Here is a 21,638-nt window from a genome sequence, read left to right as displayed (position 1 = left end):
TCACAGTAATTACATGATTTAGGAGCCTTAAACAAGCTGACCTCTCTTCTTGTCAGTTTATTTCAACTGTCATCTTTTTTTAAGCATAGCAACATTTTTTTGTGCTCATAAATGTCCCAAATATTTGATATTTGCTGCTTTACCTATTCCCAAAACAGATTTGACAAATGTTGTGTTGCAAAACTCAGCTATGCCCAAGCGTCCAACATCTCACCTATACTGTAACATTTACATGAAAGAAAATTGATTAGAATGATCAGAAGTTATCCAGTTATCACCAAATGTCAGACACCGGAAAGTTTAGGCACTCCAGTATCTCCACAGTGAATTCGAAAATAAACTCTAATCAATTTGCCCACAATAACAAGAAATAAGTTTTAACAACGCAAGATGAGACTTTCTACAAAAAAAAAAAAACAAAAAAACAGTTAGCAGGGATAAAGTTATATATTTTATCCTATATTGCACCATTTGGAGTAAAGAAGATACTTAATTTCAAATCTTTGCATCAATCTCTTATTTTTCATGTTAATTATTCGCTCCCTAAAAAATAAAAAATAATATTACATCTCCAAGTACGATGAGTTTAAATAAACCTTGGACCAGTAATGTGTCTCTTATTTCAGGCTACAAGCAACACAATACGTTGACGTTTAAACCTCTGGGCGCAGCGACTGTATTTTCTAACATTTTAATCCAGCAGAGTAACATCAGACTGTGTTGAAGACTGAGCAGTGCAGTGCAGATGCATCCATGTGGGAATATTAACATTTAGGAGAACGGTGTGTCTCTGCCCTCAGCGCTGCCCGTCACTCACAGGCGACACACTCAAATGCTAGGTGACCTTTACGTTACGCACCGGGTGACAAGAAATTAGACCTTGAGGGCTTCCAGAGGAAAGCATCATCTCCAAACATCTCTTTCTAAATATTGCATAAAAGCAAATCAATTCACTTTCACAAAGATATGATCATCCAGTCAGGTCCTGTCAGTCATTTCCTTTAAGCTTAACTAAGTTTCTTCATCTTCACACCAAGATTCTCCTTTGGCCTGTCTGAGCACCTGGAGGGGATTCATTTCATAAAAGCCAAAACCAATTTCCACATAGTTGACATTTCACAAGGCCTCATGGCCTTTAATACAATTTAAACTGTTCAGTGGAGATGCTTTTGCTGTCCAGCAGCTGAACCGGAGGACAGAAGCTGAAGTGGACATGTTGGGTTTTAAGGCATTTTACCTGATAGACTTTGCACTGCATGTGTGAAATACTTCACTTAACACAGCCTCTGGTCGGCACAGAGGCATCTGTATGCCTGTTTGCGCCCACACACTGTGCATGTGTAAAAGGGCAAATTTATTGTTCGCTCTGACCTCTTGTCCAGCAGCATTTGTCTTTTAGAGACCAAACACATAAAGGTCAAGACGCCATTCACTCAGTCAAATTGTGTTTTAGAAAACTTTGGTCCGACATGTGCCATCATAAAGACTTGATCAGAAACAGCCCAAACAAGAAAAATATAAAGCATTATTTAATATTAGAGAAAGAACTACCATGACATGCAGGTAGATAAGTGCACACACTTCAGAGAATGGAAACAGGAATGAACACAGTACCACATCAATGAAGCATCAGCATACGCTAGTGTAGCAACACTGAGCACATGAGGAAGGTATAGTTAACCACCGTGAAAGATTAGTCAAAACTATACCAAAAAAACAACAACATACACACACATACATGCACGTACTAATGCAAAGTGCAGAATTACAGTTCAAAGGTAGTGGCAAAAACGTCCCACGTAATGCTGCAAAACAACAATCACATTTCCATTTCCAAAGCAGCTGATGCAATCATGAGCTGTGGTTTGATACCAGCAGGATGTTTTACAAGTACCACTGCAGCACTGCAGCATTCTCATGGTACCGAGCTTCAACCTTCAAACGGACTCACAGTTAACCGACAGTTGATCTTCAAGCAGAAATAATAAAAAAAAAACAGAAACAGAGCAAATACATGAAAGCTGTTAAGAATACAAATGAGTAAAGCATAACTATATGCAGATTTTGTTATTGTTTCTTTGTGAGAATGTGTTTCAGGAATGAATGACTGGAAAACACTGCTGGCATGCGTGAAACAAAGTGTGAAAATAAGCTGATAGTATATTTTTGAGATGTCTGAATATAAAAAAACCAAATTTTTTAGAAGTGTTAAAATTCCTTTAAACATTTTGTTTAATAACTGTCTTGCAAAGCACAGTCCATGTGTCAATGATTCGAATATGAGGCCAAGTGCAGGAGTCTGAAAGCATGTGCCGCCATTTTTAAGTTTAAAAAAAAAAAGGAAAACTAACAAGATTATTCAAGTTTTCAGTGGAAGTTGCACTAAAATACTCCATCACTCCTTTTCACAGTCCTTGGACCAATAAAAACAGTTCCTTTCCTCCTTCCAGGTGGGTGCATCCTTCGTCTGCAAAGCAGTATCACCACCAGCAGGTGGACCCAAACTCATACAATAGAACTCAGGTGTCAAACTCCAGTTCTCAAGCGACACTGTCCTGCAGTTTTTAGATGTGCCACAGATACAAAACACTGGAATAAAATGGCTTAATTACCTCCTTCTTATGTAGATAAGTTCTCCAGAGCCTTGCTAATGACCTAATTATTATATTCAGGTGTGGCGCAGCAGAGCCACATCTAAAAGTTGCAGGACACTGGCCCTTGAGGACTGGAGTTTGACACTTTGGCCATAGACACATCGTCTCTTCATTAGCAGGGTATACCACCATTATCAGTAACATTCATCACTTAAAAAGGTACCAACACTTTAGTCCACACCAGAGTCTGCACAGACCGCTCAGCGTTACACGTCTGTTGTGCGGATGCTGTCGTCATCCAGGCTGAAGGGGAAGGAGGAGTGATGCTGAGGGTGCGAGCGGTGCCGCCGCCGGCCGCTAGCGGCGTCTGCCGATGCTGTGAGCATCCCCAGCCCGCTGATCGAAGGCACCTGGGACGCACTGGGACACGGGGTTGGCGTGGACAAGGAGTTGGAGGAGGATGATGTGGATGAGGAAGTGGACGAGGAGGAGAGAGAAGGCAGAGTGGGGACAGGACTGAACGGGCTGTCTTCGTCCTCCATGTCCATGATGGACGGCTCACCAGGAGGAACGGGGGTCCATGGCTGCCAGCCTGGAGCCACAGAGCAGGACTTGACCAGCTGGGGCCGTGCCTCGTTACTCTGCTGACGAGAGGCACCGCTGGGATTGTGCTTTTGATGGAGAGACGACACTCGCTTAAACTGAAACAAAGAGTGAAAATAAGCTGACAGTATATTTTTGAGATGTCTGAATATAAAAAAACATAAATTTTAATTAGAAGACAACAAAACGGGAGACGATCACTATTCATGACTAAAAGCTTCACTCTCCATGTATATGGTGATGCACAAAAACTTATTCCTGCCCCTCGACTTTTCACACTTTGTAATGTTACATCCACAACATTCCCTGTATTTTAGATTTTTGATAATTGCGACTCATCTTTAAAATAATTATCTTATAAATTATCCTATAAACTTTGAATGCAGAACTTAATTGTTTAAAAATTTTGCCCAATTTGTTTTGGTAAGATAGAACAACTTCTGTCACCTGGGTTCAAAATAAATTTTCAGAAAGATTGTTAGATTGTTTGGTCAAAAAGCAATTTTTAAGTCCTCATTGCTATGCTTTGGTCTAAATAGTTACATTGTAGTTTGTTCATGATGTTGTTGCTAAGCCCCTTCCTCCGGTATAATTTTCTTTTTCCAGGACTGCCCAGTATTTAGCAGCATCTCCTTTCCTATGAACTCTGATGATCTTCTCAGTTCCTGCAGATGAAATCCATTCCCATGGCATGACACTGCCACCTCTGTGTTTGCCCCCCGAAGATCATGTAACTTTTGACCTGACTTCTAAAGACAGCGAGTGTCTCTGGCTCAAGACACATAAACATAAAAGGGTGAAAGAAATCTGGGTTACCTGTGGAGGTCCTCTGAATTCCCGAATTTTCATGTCAATATCCCTGATCCAACCTTGCATTTCCTCCGGGGTGTCTGTCTGTAAAAACACCAGAAGATAAACAAAGAGCAGAATGTCAGAAATTATGTTCATATCTGCTGATGACCATCGCCTGCATTCACAATCAACCTAAGTAATGCTTAAAACATTTTAAAAAAATGTTTCACTCTTTTTATGCTTCTTCTGCTTGAAGTTGAATTAACAGTTTAATAAACAGCTTTTTGATCATGATAAGGCATATAAAAAATACGTTTTATTGGATCAAAACACACAAATTGCAGTTTTCATACCGATTTGCTCTAGCAGTTAAAAAAAGGTATATTCTGTAAACTCAATGGATGTTATTTTACACTTTTTTGCATTTTATACATTGACTGGGTTACTACATGTGCAAGCTGAGGGGTATGTGCCCTGGGTAAATGGGAGCAAGTTATATTTCATTGTGATCCATTTTATTTCATATCCACCAGTCGAGGTATTTCAATATAGATTTCTGACGCAGTTTAGTTCTAAAATTATAATATTTATAAATAGGGAAAAAAGAACCAATTTGGCCTTATAGTGACATACAAGTCCAAATGACAAATTTTGTCCAAATTTGTCATTTGTCTAAATGACAAATTTTCTCTCTCTGTCTTCTCTCTCCTCCTCGTCCACCTTGGCTGATAAAAAAAAAACCCTTTGCAATAAAATTTGTAACAATAGCCTTAAATGTTATTTTTTAACAATTCAAGGACAAACCTTTTAAAACTTTCACAAGCAAATTCATAATTTGTTCCACTCACAGTGTAGCAAATTATGTGTATCGTATTTATCAGAATAAAAGTTTTGCAAAAACCGAATTTACCTTCAGGTTTTCCCCATCATGTCTTTAGGCTGTACCATTGATTTCCATTTCATTTGTTTTTGTTTATCTGAGATCACCAAGTCTTTTTTTCACACTTCCTTTTTTCTCTGTCTCTCTAATCACAAACAGCGCTCGCCTGTCTCGTTCTTTCCCTCCACTTCCCATCTGATCCGGTGCTGACGCCTCGGTCAGCTGCTCTCCCAGGGGGAGGAACAGGATATTATTGCTGTTATGGTAACACATGGCTGCGTCCGATTCTCAAAAACAAATTGTTGAAGGAGCCAAAAAAAAAGGAGCCTGGGCCACACATCAGCAGCAGAGCATTTCAAGACAAACATTTCAAAACGTCAACACAGAAACACCTGGGCCAATGATTCACAGAGAATCATTGGCTTTATAAATAGTGCAACCTATTTGCACCCCTTGCAAATAGTTACAACCACAACCTTGAAAGTTTTTCATTGGAATTTTATGTGATACAAACACGTAAACCTCTCTGAATTGTTTACACCAAGTCACTTAAATCCACATAGATTGTCATGAAATTGTTAGACTGGATCACGATCATCTGTGATCCAGTTTGAAATGTTGCCACTGGTTTGTGATTGGATTTGGGTCTGGGCTTTGACTGGGCGGTTCTGACATAAACATGCTGAGGATGTTCAACTGAAGGTCTGTAGGGATGATGAAGGTCACAGTAGGCGTGCAGCAGAGCCATACTCTTTCATTTTTCAGACGATCGATTGAACAGAGATCTGTGAGGTAATCCAAGCTTTGGATTTGTTTTATATCCAACCTTCTCCCTGAGAAAGTGTGTTTTTAGTCTTCATGTTGCTTTTTATTTCAATACAAATCCACACCACAGATTGCTTTTTTATATATATATATATAAAACCATGAAAAAAAGGTATAATTTTCCTTCCGCTTAACAATTGTGCACTACTTTGTATTGGTCTATCAATTAAAATCCCATCATGCATTGAGGTTTGTGGCTGTGATTTGACAAAATGTGAAAGTTCAAAACTTTTGGAAGGCACTGTACTTTTTTCTTTCTTCTTTTGTTTTTACCTGGATGTAGAAAGTTCGGGAGTTGGTGATGATCTCAAATAGATTGTCTCTAAACAAAAGGTCCCTGATGGAAAAGAGAAAAGGTTTAAGTTCATTATTCTTTTATAAATCATAAAGAAAATTGTTTTATCTCAAACATTTCACTCTTTAAGTTTACCTGAAAAATACTATTTACCATGAACAAAAACCAGATCAGCTAATCAACTACTATCATAGATGAACATCTGAGACACAGTCTCAATAAACATAATATGTCAGTTATAGGGTAAAACTGAGTTTTAATAATTAAATTGTGATGAGAAAGTAGCATTTATTTGCAGTGTTTGGATGAAAACTGGAATAATTCTTGATCTGCTGCGCTTAGCTCCAGTGATGGAAACCAACTCCTGTGCAAGAAGATTCAAGCCTCTTCCGAAACAAAGTTTTGGGGGGATAAAAACAATTGTATTTACTGAAACTTTCCAGAGATGAAAACGTAATTATGTTTGTTTATATCCGGTTGATAAACAGATTGGTAAAAAACCCAATCTGACCGGACTGAATGAGTCTGATTGTTTCGTGACTCACCCTGACTTGACGAGGCATTCATGGACCTTTTGAATGTCTCTGAGTGGAATACTGCGGAGAGGCTCCTTGTCCTGGCACATAAGCAGACACAAACCACAGTCACGCCGAGAGCGTCAACAGGAAATCAAAATATAAATGAAAATCATGCTGGCTCGTCACCGTGTCAGACTTGTAGTAGCTGACTGCATTGTCGCCCAGGGTGAAAAAACGCCTCTTCCAGCTCTTCCTCTGCAAATGCACAACACATCCTCTTTTTTTTCCACTTTTTTTGAGTTTTTGCTGAAGAGAATATCGCTGGCTATCAGGCAGAGCACTCACCACATTTCCTTGTTTGACACAGAAACCACATCTCAGCACACCAGGCCTGTTTCCCTTCTTCTCCTTCCCCTCCGTCTCTTCGGTTTCATTCTGAAAGATTTCATCAGAGTGATCTCTTATCAGCGTCATTGTGGTAGCCGCCTTCAGATAAACTCTTCAATCACTACAAGTTTCTGGTGATCACCAGAAACTACATATATTTAGCAATGTAGTTTAGCTAAAGCTATTTAGCATATAAACATATCTACAGCTAAGTCAAGCAATTATTTATTCAGGTTTAAATTTGATCAATAAGCCTTTCCCTACTGGAAGAGACATTAACATTTTAAAATGGCCCAAACCAAAATCCAACCTCGAATCTGAATGAGAATCTGAGAAAGGAGCAAAAGATTAGGGTGAAGTCTAATGAGGCCTTCCAACGTCAAAGACAAAGGAATCATCAACAAAAATAAAGTGCAAAAATGTCAGTGGAAACTCACAAAAAGATGATCCTTATCTATTGACGTGCCATTAAATATAAATAAAAATAGGTGTTCTTTTTTATTCCAAAAGAGTTTTTACTTTTTTGACAGATACCTGTCTAGTTTCCTGCCAGAAAAAAATTCTTGGTTAAGTAAAAATAACTTTCATTCAGGTTGATTTTAGGAAACCATGCTCTTTAAATGCTATTGCCAAATGATTATCTCCATTATAGTTAACTCATAATATTAGACTGTGATTCAATATGTTGCATAACTCTAGTTTTAACTGTAAATCTTACATTGGTTTGACTGAATACAGACTTCAGTTTATAGTCTGTATCACCCTTTTGGAGTGATTACAGCTCAGATCTCGGTCTTACCTGGATTGGAGTATGGACCACCACACCTCCAATGATCTCCGTCTTATAGGCCTGTTGTTTCCTCCCTCCCTGAGAGTCACTGATCACGGCGCTAGCATCAGATTTGGGAGGCGCCGGGCAGGATTTAGGAACCTGCCAAAAGGTAGGACAGTACAAGCAATTCAGGTGTCAACGTTCAGGAGAAAATGCATGTGAAAGCCAGATGTGTGCCTATCTTCAAAATGTACAACAGAAAATATATGCAAGAAACTGGCCATTACTTCCAGCCTTAAAAGACAGAAACAGATGCAAATTTATCATTTTTAAACAGGTAATATCAATTGTACTAAGCAATACTCAAGTTAATTTTTGGAGCACCAATTTCTTCTCCTTAACAAAAAGACCATTTCCTTCTTTCTGGAGCTTTAAAACTTATAAACATCACGAGTTAGAAGTCCCTCACAAAGGGAAAATTTAATAGAACCATATTATTTTTAGCAAGATTTTTGCAATGTGAGAGTGAACATGCTGTAACTAAACAGTGGGAACCTGAGTGTACGCCCAGTGGTCAAATCAAGAATAAACAGTCTCCTCAGATTTATCTGACATAGCAGAAAAGTGGTGAAAAGTCACCTTGGATAAAAGGAGAGTGATGAGCAAATTGTACTCTTTAGTCCCATTAGAACTGTTAAAAAACAACTATGCTGTAAACCAACACAAAATGGTACATAAGAGCTGGGTTCATTTTCTACAAATAAAGTTGTTAAAAGTCTGGAAACTTTGTAGTCATTCCCCTTTACTCTAGTCTCCCAAATAAAATCCTGTGCTTGGTACAACCACCCCCCCCCAAAAAAAAATCTTGTGTATAAATTAATCTCAGTATTAATCCGGTTGTTCTGTGAAGGCATCAGAGAGGACATTGGTGAACAAACAACATCATGAAGACTAAGGAAACCAGCTGAGAGTTAGGTTATGAAACTAAATCTCAAGCTCTGAAAATAAATTTACCGTCTCAGAACAGAAAGAGTGTGGAAAAGCCACAAATTTAGCAAGGCATGGCCATCCACCCAACAGGACAAGCTGGCAAAGGAGTGCAGAGAAACAGCCATGTAGCTCAGAGTAGCTCTGCAAGAACTTCAGAAATCCACTGTTAGGATGACTTGAAGAATGCACAAAAGTAGCAATCACTGACAGAAAGTTGTCAAAAGACCTGTTTGCACCGCAGTTCACCACAAGTGATGTGGACGATACAGCAAACGTGGCAGAAGTTGCGTGTGTCAGATTAGATCAAAATAAACGTTTTTTTAACCAACATGCAAAATTGCATGTGTGTGAGATCACTAGTACTGCACATTCCCACGGTGAAACACGGTAGTGGCAGCATCATGCTGTGGAGATGCTTTTCCTAAGCTGATTGGATGAGGATAAAAAACACCGAAAGTTTATGGATGCGATATGAACAAAATGACACAGCAGATATTTCTATTTCAACCACAACATGCAGATCATACAGCAAGAATGCATTTTCTGATCTAATGTGTTTTATTTAACAGTTGTTGTTAGGACCCACTGCAAGTGCAGATGTTACATAATGGAAAATGTTACCAACTTTAGAAAATAAAAGATTTGTGCTGTATGACAGGGATCTGCAAGAGGCGTATCTTGTTGTCAAAACTTGGAGCTTTACAAAACCCAACAACAAAAAAAAGTCACATAAACAGTTTTTCTTTCCTACTCTATCAACCGTCTTAATTTTGACGTCACCCAGGATCAGGGTCCTCATCTAAGTCTACAAAAATATACGCGCCTCTACCACAGAGAACAAGATAAAAATATGAATGATGATTTAATGAGTCAAACATTAACCACTGCATTATTTTCACAAGTCATTTCCTTTTTAGGGCTGCGCTAACATCCCGTCCCTTGTGCCTCGTACGACTTTTTTCATTGAGGCCAAGACTGCTCAGGAAGAAGGCAGCAGCAAAGAAGCAGAGCAGACGCCACCCCCAACGACGGGGAAGTGAAAGAGAGAGCAAGCGATGTTGCTTCCTGTGTCGGCGAGCAGGTGAGCGCGCAGCAGCAACGCTCTCCTCTCTGGCACCTGCGGGTGCCATCGTCAGACATCTGGACGCCGCTGGTCACAAAAGCCTCCCCCTTCCAGCTGAATACACAAATATTATGCAAACGTACAAAGTAGATGTTAACACCTCCACCGCATTGACGTCTGAGTGTTATCTCTGCTGCTGTCACGCATTCACAATTTCCCCATTCAGTCAGTGTAACAGAGGGCATCTGTGGTGGCATCCGCAAAACTGTTGGGCCCAAACTGGTTTTGGAGCTGCCCTCCATCAATACGTCATTATACGTCGTTATATAGGCCGATATATAATGGGGCGATGTGTGATGTGTGTCAGCATGTACACGTGTTGCTCTCACGGTGATTTTGCTGGCCTTGTTGAGAGCATCCACCCAGTCCCTCATGTCGACTGCATCATTGGCTTGAAGGTAGTACCGCCGTGAAACTGCATTTATGACTGCCAAAAACATAAAATGAAAAACACAACAGAGAGGAGTTCATGAAATCCACAGCGACCGCCCTCGGGGGATTTTCTCATGAGTAACAAAAATTAAAGCAGTTGTGTAACGCCGCACATGCACGAGTCATCGTTTCACGACTCCAAGATGAAACTCACCGAAGCAGAACTCGGTCTTCGGTTTTTGCTTTGCAGTGGCTTCACTCACCTGAGAAAAGAAAAAGGCAGGAAAAAAGAAGACAGAAGAAAAGAAAGGAGAAGAGAAGAGAAGAGAGGAATCTTTGATGTCAGGGAAGCCAGATGTCATTATCTGTGCGAGCAAACTAACATCTGGAAAACTTCACATCGCTGCTGCATGTGACTGCAAACTGGAACTGCAGATAACCCTGAATTCTTGAGTATCTCAGAAGCCTTGAGTGAATTTCCACATTATTCGTGGGTGTAGTGAGAACAAACACTACAGACCTGACCTCTGACTCACAAGAACTGCTTTAAGTCTTTTAAGAATACTTTTGATGGATAACAGATTCAACCACAACAACCTCTTCCCTCATGTCTATAGCATTCTGAATATTTTCCTGCAGACACTTTGTAAAGATCTTAGTTAGATAAATCAGAATATATGAAAGGTTGTTTAACTCATCAGTCTTAGGAGTGCAATAGAAAAGAAATATTTTTGTTGTTAGCTGTCTAGTGTGACACACATTTCCAGAAGTTCGCCTCCGATTGGCTGATCAGGCCCTTGTGACGACTCCTATGTGGAGTCTCCCAGCTCCAAAGCAGGCAATACCACAGAAGAAGAAAAGAACATGTAGAAGACAAAAAGAAGCCGAATCAACTTTTTCAGATGCACAAGTTTATTTGCATTGCACGCTTTGCTATGCTCATTTAAATTTATGTGAAGTTCCTCCAATAATTTCCTTTGGGGTTTTTCTTCAACTTAGATGACAGTTCTTACAGCATGTCGCTCTGCTCCAAATGCTCCAAATTAAAAGTGAGAGGGCTTCAGACATCCCAAAAGCCAAGACCTGGATGCCAGAAGCTGACTTATTGTCTTTTTAGATAACTTACAGCTATCTAAAAAGAAAATTGTCCCTGGGGTGAGGTTTCTATAAATAGACGGTGGATTCGGTGCTATAAACACAAACTGCATGACACCTGCATGTGTTCACATGTCATTGCTGCAGGTTGGTAGGTCTGAGCAGCTGGCAGGGTCCACCTGAATACTGCAAAGTCGTGCAAAGTTTACTGCTGTATCAGATATCTGACTGTCTGGTTGAACACAACAGGTTGAGAAGAAGCCTCTTATTTCCACATCAAACTAGTCTGAGAAGGCTGAACTGGATCAAACCAACTCAATGGTGAAGGGAGGTGAAATAAAACAAATCAGATCATTCCCAAGATATATTATTAACTTACTAGCTAAAAGAGTACGAGAATCAACGATGCTTTGTCACATAACTGAATGCAGGATGGGATCAAAGAAAACAATCAAGAAGCATCGACTCATTACTGTAATGCAATCAATCTGAGCCATGCTAAATAAAGTTATCTCCTCGCTTTTTCACTTTTGCATTATTGATTGTTCAAAGGGGAGGAAATGCTTCAGATAAATGTTTAGTAGATTATAGAGCTGTTTAAGTACAGTAATATAGTTGAAGGTAGCCTGCATGGGCATTATATAAATTCCTGACTGTAGTCCAAAAATGTCTCAAAACATTTTTTTACCTTAGAGATGTAGGTTAATCTCAGGTTGCCAACAAAGCTGGCTCCGCTGGCCAGGTTCTGCATACAAACAGAGCAGTCATTAGCTCAGAGTCCAAGGTCCCACGGCCTTATATTGATCATTTTTTATTTCCTCCTGCTGCTTGTGCAAATGTTCTTCCAGTTTGGTTGTGTGTGAGCACCTGTGGATTGTCCATGTACCATTGCAGGACATTCCCCTGCGTGTCGAGGATGAAATATCGCCTCTGGAAGCGGCAGCTGTTCTCCTTCTCCTCGATGTCCAGGAAGCCGCACACACGGTTCAAGCGGTCCACATACGGCATTGCTGCCACTATCACATAATCACTGAGACACAGAGGCAGAGGCAGACAGATGTGGAGGGTAAATCATCTCTGAGTAAAGAGTTCAGACACGCACACACACACACACGCACACACACACATGCACACACCCACCCACACACACACACACACACACACACAGGAAGAGAGAGACCCACTCGCACTCAGCAGTTTTTCATGTGACGTGATTGAGGCTGAGCTGCAAAAGCCGAAAGCCCGAGGCTGAGCTGAGGCCCTCCACCACAGTCGAAAATTACACACTACTCTCCAGATCTGCACACAGGCACATTTCCACAGGACAGGGAAGAGGAAAGAGAGGAGCTCAAGTCAAAGAAGTGTGGCCTGAAGAGGAATGTTTATTGAAAATGAAGAAGAGCATGTAAAATACAGAGCTGGCAGATTCCTAAAAATAATCAGGACTAATTCGTCTCAGAAACTCAGTTACTCTTGTCATATTCATTCTGCTTGTTTCTGGAAGTATCAAACTGTATTTTATTTCATTTATTTATCTCACCGCAAGCCAAACCAGAATTAAACACAAAACTATGTGCAGGAGATGTTCATGTTCTGTTTCTAGATATTTCAGCCTGGCAGAAACCGGCTCCTTGTTCTAAGCTTTGCTTCGTACAGACTGGAACCACGGCTGTTGAGAGGTGATTGCTTCCTGGAGGGATGGACACCAATGAAGGTTTACATTTTAACCCAATCGCTAACATTTGGCCATAACCTACACAATGCATCTGTTCAGTGCCTGAAGCTAACCAGAAATTGCCTGCACTGCAAACAACCATCGCCAACTGCGACGAGAGAAATGCAAAGCAAGGGTGGGCAATATGGATGTGGAATTTTATTTTAGTATTCTGTAGTGCTACTGAGATATTGATAAAAATAAAATAAAATAAAATTCTATGACTGGGACTGCATGGCCCAGCATTCATAGTGCCCCAAACACAAATACTGTTCTTGAAAACGTTCATACTCTCGATGTCATTTATACTACTAATTAGTCATATTAGTTATATTAGTCATATAAATATATTTAATTTAATTAAATTTTTGAAAACCTGCATAATTCTGTTTTTAAATTTAATTATATTTACTGATGCTCTCATGAAGCAAACAGTGAAGAAAATAGTAAAACTAACATTTTTAATTTTAACATCAATAATTTAAATTTATTAAGACAACAATAAATCTAAACTTTTTTCAGGATAAGAAATATTTCACAATGTATGACAAACGATACAATAAATGAGCAAGGACCGAGCCGAATGTGATGGTTGTGATGATAAATTCAGTACTTGGGTTCGTCGCCAACACGGACTGAAGCAAGAAATGCCATCAGGCACACAGGTCACACCTGCTGGGTTTAACTCCTGCAGAGTTATTTTTAAACCAATGCTTAAGAAAAAAATGCCTCATTTTGAAACCAGGCTCTGCGTCGCATGCGTCAATCTTGCATGTTTGCTACTGAAATAGGTCAAAGATACTGAAGGCATTAGCAGAAGCACAGGCCGTGATGGAAACATGAAGGTGGAGGTGCATGGGTCACACAGATGCCATCACTGAGACACACATCCACACAACTGTGTGCACAGCACACAAGCTATTCTGGGCATCAGAAAACATCTGGTTTAATCATTGCTGGGAGAAACTGTGGGGAGGTTTTTCCATCTTTGGTAAAAACCAAACCAATAAATAAAACTTGGATGATATTTTAAATGCCCTGTTTTTTGTGTGTGTGTGTGTGTGTGTTTTTTCTAAATGCACGAAAGCAGCAAACATACAGTAGCTTATGGAAAAAATGATTGTGTTTAGGTAGGGGCTGTGGTGTCACACATACTTCACAAAGAAGAATGGAGTGAAACATTCCTCCACAAACAATGATCATTTGTGCACAAGATCAACCAGTCTAATAAACAAAACAGGATAGTAAGCATTTCAAAAGCAAAGACGGTTAGTGATTTATAATGGTTTTATTTCCATCTTGAGGTTTTGGGGTCTAGTAAAGCAGAAAAAGGGAGGGTTGAATAATCTTGACTAATCACAGGCAGGTTTCTGGCCACAAGTTACCAAAGTTTTAAAAGGTTACGGTTTCAAAACCATAAAATGTTCCATCATCTTGGTTTAAAGTCCAGTTCAAAGTAGGACAGAGAAAGTGCTGCAGATACCACAGTTTTCTTCAGCAGCACAGAGTAAAGCAGAGCTACGATAACACGGCACTGCTGGTCAGCTGGCTGAAAGAAATCTACCACACCTTTCTTTATGGTTAGAGTAAAAGATCAGTTGAGCTCTTTGTGAATATTTCTCGTTGCAAATGAGAAGTCATGCAGAAGCTAAAGGAGCACCAGCTATATTTATTATTTAGGTCATGTTTTAAGCTACAAGTGGCATTTCTGTGAAGCAACAGACTGCAGGCTAGCTCTCAGAGCATTTAGCTCTACTAACGAACCAGCTTGTTAGTTGAGTCTGCTGAGTCGTGTTATTCGTCTATTTTAAAAATATATTATTCCTCTCATCTTAGCAATTGGGCAGATCTGAATCAGTACCATTTTTACGTATTTTCTATTCCAGTTTATTAAATTGATCAAAACTGACAACTTTACAAATGCACCACAATTGGATGCAGGTTTTTAGTTACAGAAATATCAGATAAAAGCTAAATATATGAACTATGATGCATAAATCAAGGCAATGTTGTAATTCTTTAATTTTATTTTGGATTATAAACTTCCATTTCTATTCTTAAAAATTTCAGGAGATTTGTTGTGTTTTTCATGCTGAATATGGCATATTAACAAAATTTCCAAAAGTTGTTCGTGTCTAAACCAACAGTCTCATCCAAATAGCAAAAGAAGACTTTTTAAATGTCACCAAAAACATTTTTGGAGGTGAAATAAGAAAAATTTCTGGGGGGTTTTGCCAAAATTCTGGTGTCATTTATGTCCCTTGATTGAAATGTGTGATCCAAATGACAATCGTGTTAAATATAAATATATCCCTTTGAAGAATGACCTGCATGTTTAATGGGTGGAGAATAAATATCAGTTACTTCTTAGAAAAGGGGCAAAAATATCCAGCTTTCTGAAACTGTAACCTACAACATCAAATATGAAAATGCCTTTTGTTTGTTTGTTTGGGAAGATGCAGCGAAGCACCAAAAACAACTGCAGACTCATTGATGGCAATGCATGTCAAGGTCAGTTCTCCAAGAAATGACCGGTCAGTGCATCTCCAGCTCACATCAGTGTCCAACCTCTTGTCCAATTAATGAGAGTTGCTTTGAAAAAAAATGCTGTAGTCTGGAAAGGAAGACTTTGTCGACATCTACTCTGAGTGAATACTGTGAAACTGGAAGATCCTGTGAGAGGGGCAGACCAGCCCCACGCCTCACTTAAACAGGGAGAAGATCGGACAACTCAGTTTTTAACCCTTCACTTCTTTGAGCACGGTTCAGTTACGCACCATCAACACTTGTGTTTCCTTTGTCTCAGACCAGATATGTACCAATCCATCAGCAGCAGATCGGAAAAATCCCTGAAAAATCCATATTTCACCCATTCATTAAATGCACCAATGACGAAGAACCCCCGATATTTTAGAACTGAAATCGTCCAGAAAAAAATACAAAACAAAAATCAACTAACTGTGCATCTCTGCGTCTGTCTACAGCTGCAACTATTTGAAGTGGATGAGTTGTGCCATAAAATGAGGATTTCTGTTAAGCAGGGAGCCAGAAATCATCTGGATGTTGCGCATTTGTTGCCAGTTCACTGAGCAAATAAAGAGTTTAACGCAACTTCCACTGAAGTTGAGATCGAGCATGCACAACTGTCCTCAATCCGAATTACTCAACAACACCTGACATGCACGGCATTAGTTCAGCTCAGATGACCTGCAGTGACTCAACGACACCAACGACTCCACGGAATGACACACCTACTGCCGCTCCAAGCTCCGCACTCACACAAAGCCGACGGCCAGAGCCACGAAGTGGCCCTGCGGCTGCTGCATCCAGGCCACTTACCCGCTGTGGAGAGTCAGAGTGCGCCACAGCCAGCGCCCCGAAACCAAGCGGAGAGCGCCGAGCCCGCCTCGGCGGCTGCGATCATCCTCAGAGGAACTTTCAAACAACTTTTACAGACTCCAGACTTTACAGATGGACCCGGCGTGCACGACGCCTCTCACACTATCCTCTATTTGTTTGCGTGATCGGGTTACAGGAGACTTGCCTTGTTTTTTTTTCCGGGTTGGACGTTTCGGTATTAGAATAAACCAGCCCCGGATGTGATCTATGCGTCCCCTGAGCTCCAGCCCCAAACCTCCTCTTCCTCCTCCTCCTCCTCCTCCTGCAGCTGCTGCTTACTTTTTACCCGAGGGAGAGAAAACCGAGTTGAACAGGCCTTTCTTATGACTTCAAATTCAGTGCCATGTTACATCTTTATCAACGCAATCCTTTTGTAAAACGCAATCTTTTCTGCACAGAGGGCTTTGACTGCATCAGAGGTGTGCGCTCTGTCTCTCTGCACGCCATGTGTCATCTGGACTTTTTCAAGAACTGGGTCAACGTGCTGAATCGGGTGGTTTATATGAGAGAGCTGTAGGTCCACATGCACCTGGAGGAGCATGTGGACCTGTTGTTCTACGTGCAGGTGCAAAACTATGATGTCAAAATTAAATAAATGAACCTGAACGTACATGTATTGACTTGTGAAGAATTGACTAAAATCAGACATGAATGACAGATTCATACATTAAATGTTTTGATTATTTAAAAAAAAGTCTGAAAACCAAACTTATGTGCATTATTATAAGTCATTTAAAAAGTACAAAGTGGATTCTGACATCTGATTGGTGAAAATCCACAGCACGTCAGACACAGACCAATGATCCTGAGTAACCCTGTCTCAGTCCCGCCCCCTGGCTGTGATTGATGGGACAGACAGATGAAATGAATTCTTGTATGTTCTGAACTCATCACCATATTGAGTTGAATGTAGACGTAACATTGTCAGCAGGTATAAACATGAGATGAACCAAAGAGTTTCACATTCATGCTTAAGAAAACAACAACAAAAGAAACATAGACAATTATCTAGATATACAGATAGACGAATTTGCTCTTGTCTCTCCAGATTTGTTTATCAAACTTAAGTCACGTTGAACCCTTTGTTGGCCAATTTATCCTCACTGAGGATCTTTTGGAGCTCTAAAGTTATTTTGTGGATTATTAGTCACATCTATCACTTTATGGCATGCTTATGTTTGTTTGGTTTACCTGTCGTTACATTGATGTTTTTTGATCTGTTTCATCTATTTTGGACTTTTTTGTTGACACACTTATACTTATCTTTTAATTCTCATACTTATTTAGTGGTGTCACAATAAAAGAAAACAAACACACTTGCTGTCATAGCTTTCCAATTTTTATTTTCAAACCCTCTCCCTCACTTACAGATGTGTACTTGTGCTGGTCCACCACACTGCATTTTATTGGGGTTGGGGTTTGTGTGAGAAAATGTGCAAAGGTTAACATTTGTGCAACTCTACTTCTTTACAAAGCACTTTATAAAACATATTTCCTCTCCTTACTCCATTTTGCACATATAGTCCATATATTTGTTTTTTGAGTTTTTTATTGTTTGAATGACATTTATCATCTTTAATTAAATGAACTAAAACAAAAATAAGAGGGTCAGGCTTTTATATTTAAAATTTTTGTCTTTATGAGTTATGATTGAGATATTCGGGTATTGGGGTTTCTGTCTGAAGATAACATGGGTCTCAATGCACAATGCAAATATATATATAAATATGTATATATACATGTATATCAATCTGCAAAGACACTGATGTTTGGAAAATCACTTTCAAATTACATTCTGTGGTTTTTCATTTTGAATGTCTTCAAGATTTTTGCTGTTGTTTTTTCCACTTTCAAACAAAGGTAACCACAAATTAGTCTAACTTCCTTGTTTCACCACTCTGCTCCTTGTCTTCTTAAGACTTTATTTTTGACACATTTGCAGACTCTCCTCTGCAAATGGAGTCTCTCATCAGCTTAATTGCTAAATATTGATTTTGCACAGGTTGTGGTTTTGCTTTCTGTCATTTTTCTTTTCGTAAAAATGTATGTTCTTCCTTGTTAAGAGGAAGTGGTTAAGTGTCATATGACCTTCCTGAGGACAGAGACCTACCTTGCCGATTTCATATCCAGCAGTAACTGTGCAGAACATTCAAGAGTCATTTATGTAAGGGGAAGTGTTGAACTTTCCACAGACCCTCATGAGAATAGTCTCAATGTTTTTTTTTTAATGTACTTCAAGAAAACAAATTTTCTAAAAGTATCAGGGGATCAGAGACACTACAGAAACTGAGGTGTGATTGTGTCTTTATTCAGAGAAACTAGAAAGCACAATAAATGATCAAAGTGCCACGGTAACGACAGTGAAGAGTAATTTAATTCTACGTGGTGAAGCGAGCTGTCACATGTTCCAAAACCACACCTGCCACCCCCTGTCTGCACCAGAGCTGAGTAGGAGTTATTGACTTTTCACATATTTGTGCATCATAAACACTCCCAGGTTCACATGTTACTTTATAGCATTACCTCATCTCATTGTGCAACTATTAGAAAATGTTTTGTTTTCAGTGGCAGTGAAAATTGCTGAACTGCAGCATACATATGTAGTCCCAAAACATCCCTGCACCACTGCGATCATAAAATGATATTCTTCTTGTTTTTACACCAATTTCATACCACCAGAAACACTCTGTGCCTCGGATCCTCTTTGAACTTGGATGGAGGCAGGAACAAACTCGGTGGAGGAGTTTAAAACTGACAGAAGGCTTTGTGCAGCAGCAGGAGCAGCGGTGTGATCAACACGAGTGGGCTGGTAGACAGAGCTCCTGCGGTGTTGACTTGTTGGCTGTGACGGGGCCCGTTGCAGTCATCAGTAAAGCAGCACTCAATTTTGGCTCCTGAGTTGTTGCTGTGAGCTTTTTTACAGAAGTCCTTGTACGAGCATGACTTTATCACGACGTCTGAAAGAAATCGAGGTGCAGACGCTGAGTCGGATCCCAAATATTCAACAGCAGAAACAGACAAATGGCAAGAAAAGCACAGAAGTCTGCAATAAAACTATCAGCCAATTAACAGCCGTAGGATGTAGAGACATCTTCCGTGGTTGTCTTACACACTTGTACACAAACATGCAAAAGTTTTATACCATTTTTACATGGGAACAAAATGGCATAAACCACAGAAATATAATACTATAGCTGTGAATTGGGTCAGCAAAAGCGTCGACTGTGAACAGAAACAGTATGCTTGCTGTTTAAGCGCTGCTGATTTCCTCAGACATTCAACTGAGACAGATACTTCACTGGAAACAGTGTTGGTCCTACCTCCAGTGAGGCAGATCCAAATGGTTGCATATGTGTTGGGAGTGTGTTTACTCACTCGGGCTTGTGATGGTGGCGCAGACCTCAGAATAAGCTGGACAAGAGATGGAGCCCTCCTTGTTGCACTCTTCCTCGCTGGTTGACGAGCAGGAGTAACATTTCAGAGCTTGGCCTTCGCAGACAGAACAGGAGAGAGAACCTGGCTTGAGACAAAGCCTGAATGTTTACAGGCAGATGCAACTCCACACACACGCGCGCCACCTTTAGTTAACATCAGCCTGCTCAGCCCAGGGTGCATCAACATACACAGGAACTCACTAAAGTCAGGTAGAAATAAAATGTCCTGCAGAAGTCTTCAGAAACCTTCTGGTGTGTAATTGGAAAGTGGAAGGGAGAGGATACAAGGTTTGAATTGTGAAAGTGTGGTGTGCATTTGTATTTAACCTCCCTGAGTTTTAAAACCACATTTTTTGGGCTACGTCTCCACAAGCCTCACACATCCAGAAATTTTTGCCCGTTCTTAATTTCAAAATAGCCCAGCCTGAGTCAGACTGGATGGAGAGCATCTGGGAACATATTTTTAAGTGTTTCCACAAATTCTGAGTTAGATTATGGTCTGGACTTTGACTGAACCTCTAACACATGAACGTGCCTTGATCTGAACTATTTCAGTGTCTCTCTGGTACTATGTTTATTGTTGAAAGATGAACATCTGCTCCAGGCTTGTGTCTAAACAGGTTTTCCTGCAGCATTACTCTGCATTTTGTCTGTTCTTTTCTCCATCAACTCTGATGATCTTTCCTGTCCCTGCTTGCTAAAACAATAATTCCCCCCAGCCTGATGCAGCCTCCGCCGTGTGGATGACGGAGACCTTTACTTTGTCTCTACAAAAAAAGGAAACAATTTGCGTTTCTTCCTGCCTTATTAGCCTAAACCTGCCTTAAACGTCTCCAAAACCTTTTCCCTGATCCATCTGCTATATTTCTCTGGCTATATGATGCATTTAGTTCTCTAAAGTTTTCCATCAAAACTCTGAGGCCTTCACAGATCATCTGGAATTAACATTGAGATTAAATTACACAAATATAAGAGCAGTTCACTAATTAAGTGGACAGGAGTGAAAAAGAATTGAAATTCCAAAGTAAAACATTGGAATGAACCTTTTATAATTACACACCATCTGGGTCACTGATGGCTTAGCCCTTTACCTGGCTACAAATAATCAGTCAGTTGCCTACTGATTTATATTTTAGATTCCTACAAACAATCTGCATCCAATTATAGAAACTTACTGTGGCAGGCCAGAGAAAAAAGGCAGAGCAGAGTCAAAACAGTCTTCATGGCAACTGGATGATGGGCTTCTGTCTTCTAGAGTCCAGAGATGAAGTGGATGAGAGACGTTTGGGAATCGGGGACCGTGGTGACAAAAAAAGGAGGGAGGTTTAACATTGGGAAGATGTCTGAACCATTAAGCATCTTATCCCTGTAATCTGCATCTATGCTGCACAGGCAGCATCCTGCACTAATGGACTTAGCAGGACGAGCTTTAACAGGGCAACACAGTTTTAGATGATAGTCTAGAATAATACAAGTGCTGTCCTCACAACAGTCAGCCAACAACGAAGAAAAGGTCTCCGTCCAAAACAAACACTGTTGGCTACACTCATCTTAAAACGACTCTAAACATGTTTGTAAATGAAACAGTTAGAGCTCACACACATATCTTAATGCTGCGCTCAGAAACTTTGTAGTTTACGTTTTATCAACCAACGAAAGACACAGCACAGACTTAAGTGTCTTCCAAACATAAAATACTTACAAACACGAAGGTTTTTCATTGTACAAAGCGTATTTAAAGTATATTCAGCGTTCGTGAATCGTTTTCCTTCAAATTACCCAGATTCTAGTTGGCCAGGTTACCAGATAGTTTGCTGTCAAGAGGGCTCACTCTGTCATGTTTCT

At 40.0% G+C, this 21,638-nt stretch overlaps 2 protein-coding genes across 3 annotated transcripts; both read right to left on the bottom strand.

Annotated features, from left to right (window-relative positions):
• Positions 1 to 1,516: 1,516 nt before the first annotated feature.
• Positions 1,517 to 16,606, bottom strand: plekha2 (pleckstrin homology domain containing A2). 2 transcript variants are annotated; one of them, XM_055049106.1, is made up of 12 exons: positions 16,300 to 16,606; positions 12,114 to 12,276; positions 11,935 to 11,991; positions 10,366 to 10,414; positions 10,109 to 10,206; positions 7,694 to 7,825; positions 6,853 to 6,942; positions 6,694 to 6,762; positions 6,535 to 6,605; positions 5,968 to 6,031; positions 4,014 to 4,091; positions 1,517 to 3,295 (listed from the first exon to the last, which is right to left on the bottom strand). In XM_055049106.1, the coding sequence occupies exons 2-12, from the start codon at positions 12,252 to 12,254 to the stop codon at positions 2,861 to 2,863; spliced, it is 1,284 nt and encodes a 427-aa protein (XP_054905081.1). In that variant the 5' UTR covers positions 12,255 to 12,276; positions 16,300 to 16,606; the 3' UTR covers positions 1,517 to 2,860. The 2 variants fall into 2 exon arrangements, with proteins under 2 accessions (XP_054905081.1, XP_054905082.1); XM_055049107.1 differs by lacking the exon at positions 16,300 to 16,606 and having other exon boundaries at positions 12,133 to 12,215.
• A 2,040-nt stretch (positions 16,607 to 18,646) lies between these two features.
• On the bottom strand, positions 18,647 to 21,585 carry si:ch211-113d22.2 (ly6/PLAUR domain-containing protein 1). Its single transcript, XM_055049061.1, has 4 exons — positions 21,496 to 21,585; positions 20,969 to 21,044; positions 19,735 to 19,848; positions 18,647 to 19,316 (listed from the first exon to the last, which is right to left on the bottom strand). Exons 2-4 carry the CDS (start codon positions 21,015 to 21,017, stop codon positions 19,105 to 19,107), a joined length of 375 nt encoding a protein of 124 aa, XP_054905036.1. The 5' UTR covers positions 21,018 to 21,044; positions 21,496 to 21,585; the 3' UTR covers positions 18,647 to 19,104.
• Between the last annotated feature and the right edge of the window lie 53 nt (positions 21,586 to 21,638).

Source organism: Poeciliopsis prolifica, unplaced genomic scaffold, assembly GCF_027474105.1.
Source record: "Poeciliopsis prolifica strain line A6 unplaced genomic scaffold, Auburn_PproV2 SCAFFOLD028, whole genome shotgun sequence".
In the NCBI taxonomy this organism is placed as follows: Eukaryota; Metazoa; Chordata; class Actinopteri; order Cyprinodontiformes; family Poeciliidae; genus Poeciliopsis; species Poeciliopsis prolifica.
Note: the sequence above shows the minus strand (reverse complement) of the source record. Positions and strands in the feature narration are given on the sequence as shown.

Excerpts from the sequence above, each read along its gene's own strand:
- plekha2 (XM_055049106.1), bottom strand. The coding sequence starts at position 12,254 with ATGCCGTATGTGGACCGCTTGAACCGTGTGTGCGGCTTCCTGGACATC. Across the intron at positions 10,207-10,365 it reads GAAGACCGAGTTCTGCTTCG|TCATAAATGCAGTTTCACGG; the intron begins GTGAGTTTCATC and ends TGTTTTTGGCAG. Across the intron at positions 6,032-6,534 it reads GAATGCCTCGTCAAGTCAGG|GGACCTTTTGTTTAGAGACA; the intron begins GTGAGTCACGAA and ends CTTTTCCATCAG.
- si:ch211-113d22.2 (XM_055049061.1), bottom strand. The coding sequence starts at position 21,017 with ATGAAGACTGTTTTGACTCTGCTCTGCCTTTTTTCTCTGGCCTGCCAC. Across the intron at positions 19,849-20,968 it reads TTTTTCTCTGGCCTGCCACA|GCCAAGCTCTGAAATGTTAC; the intron begins GTAAGTTTCTAT and ends CTGTCTGCGAAG. Across the intron at positions 19,317-19,734 it reads CGCCACCATCACAAGCCCGA|ACGTCGTGATAAAGTCATGC; the intron begins GTGAGTAAACAC and ends GATTTCTTTCAG.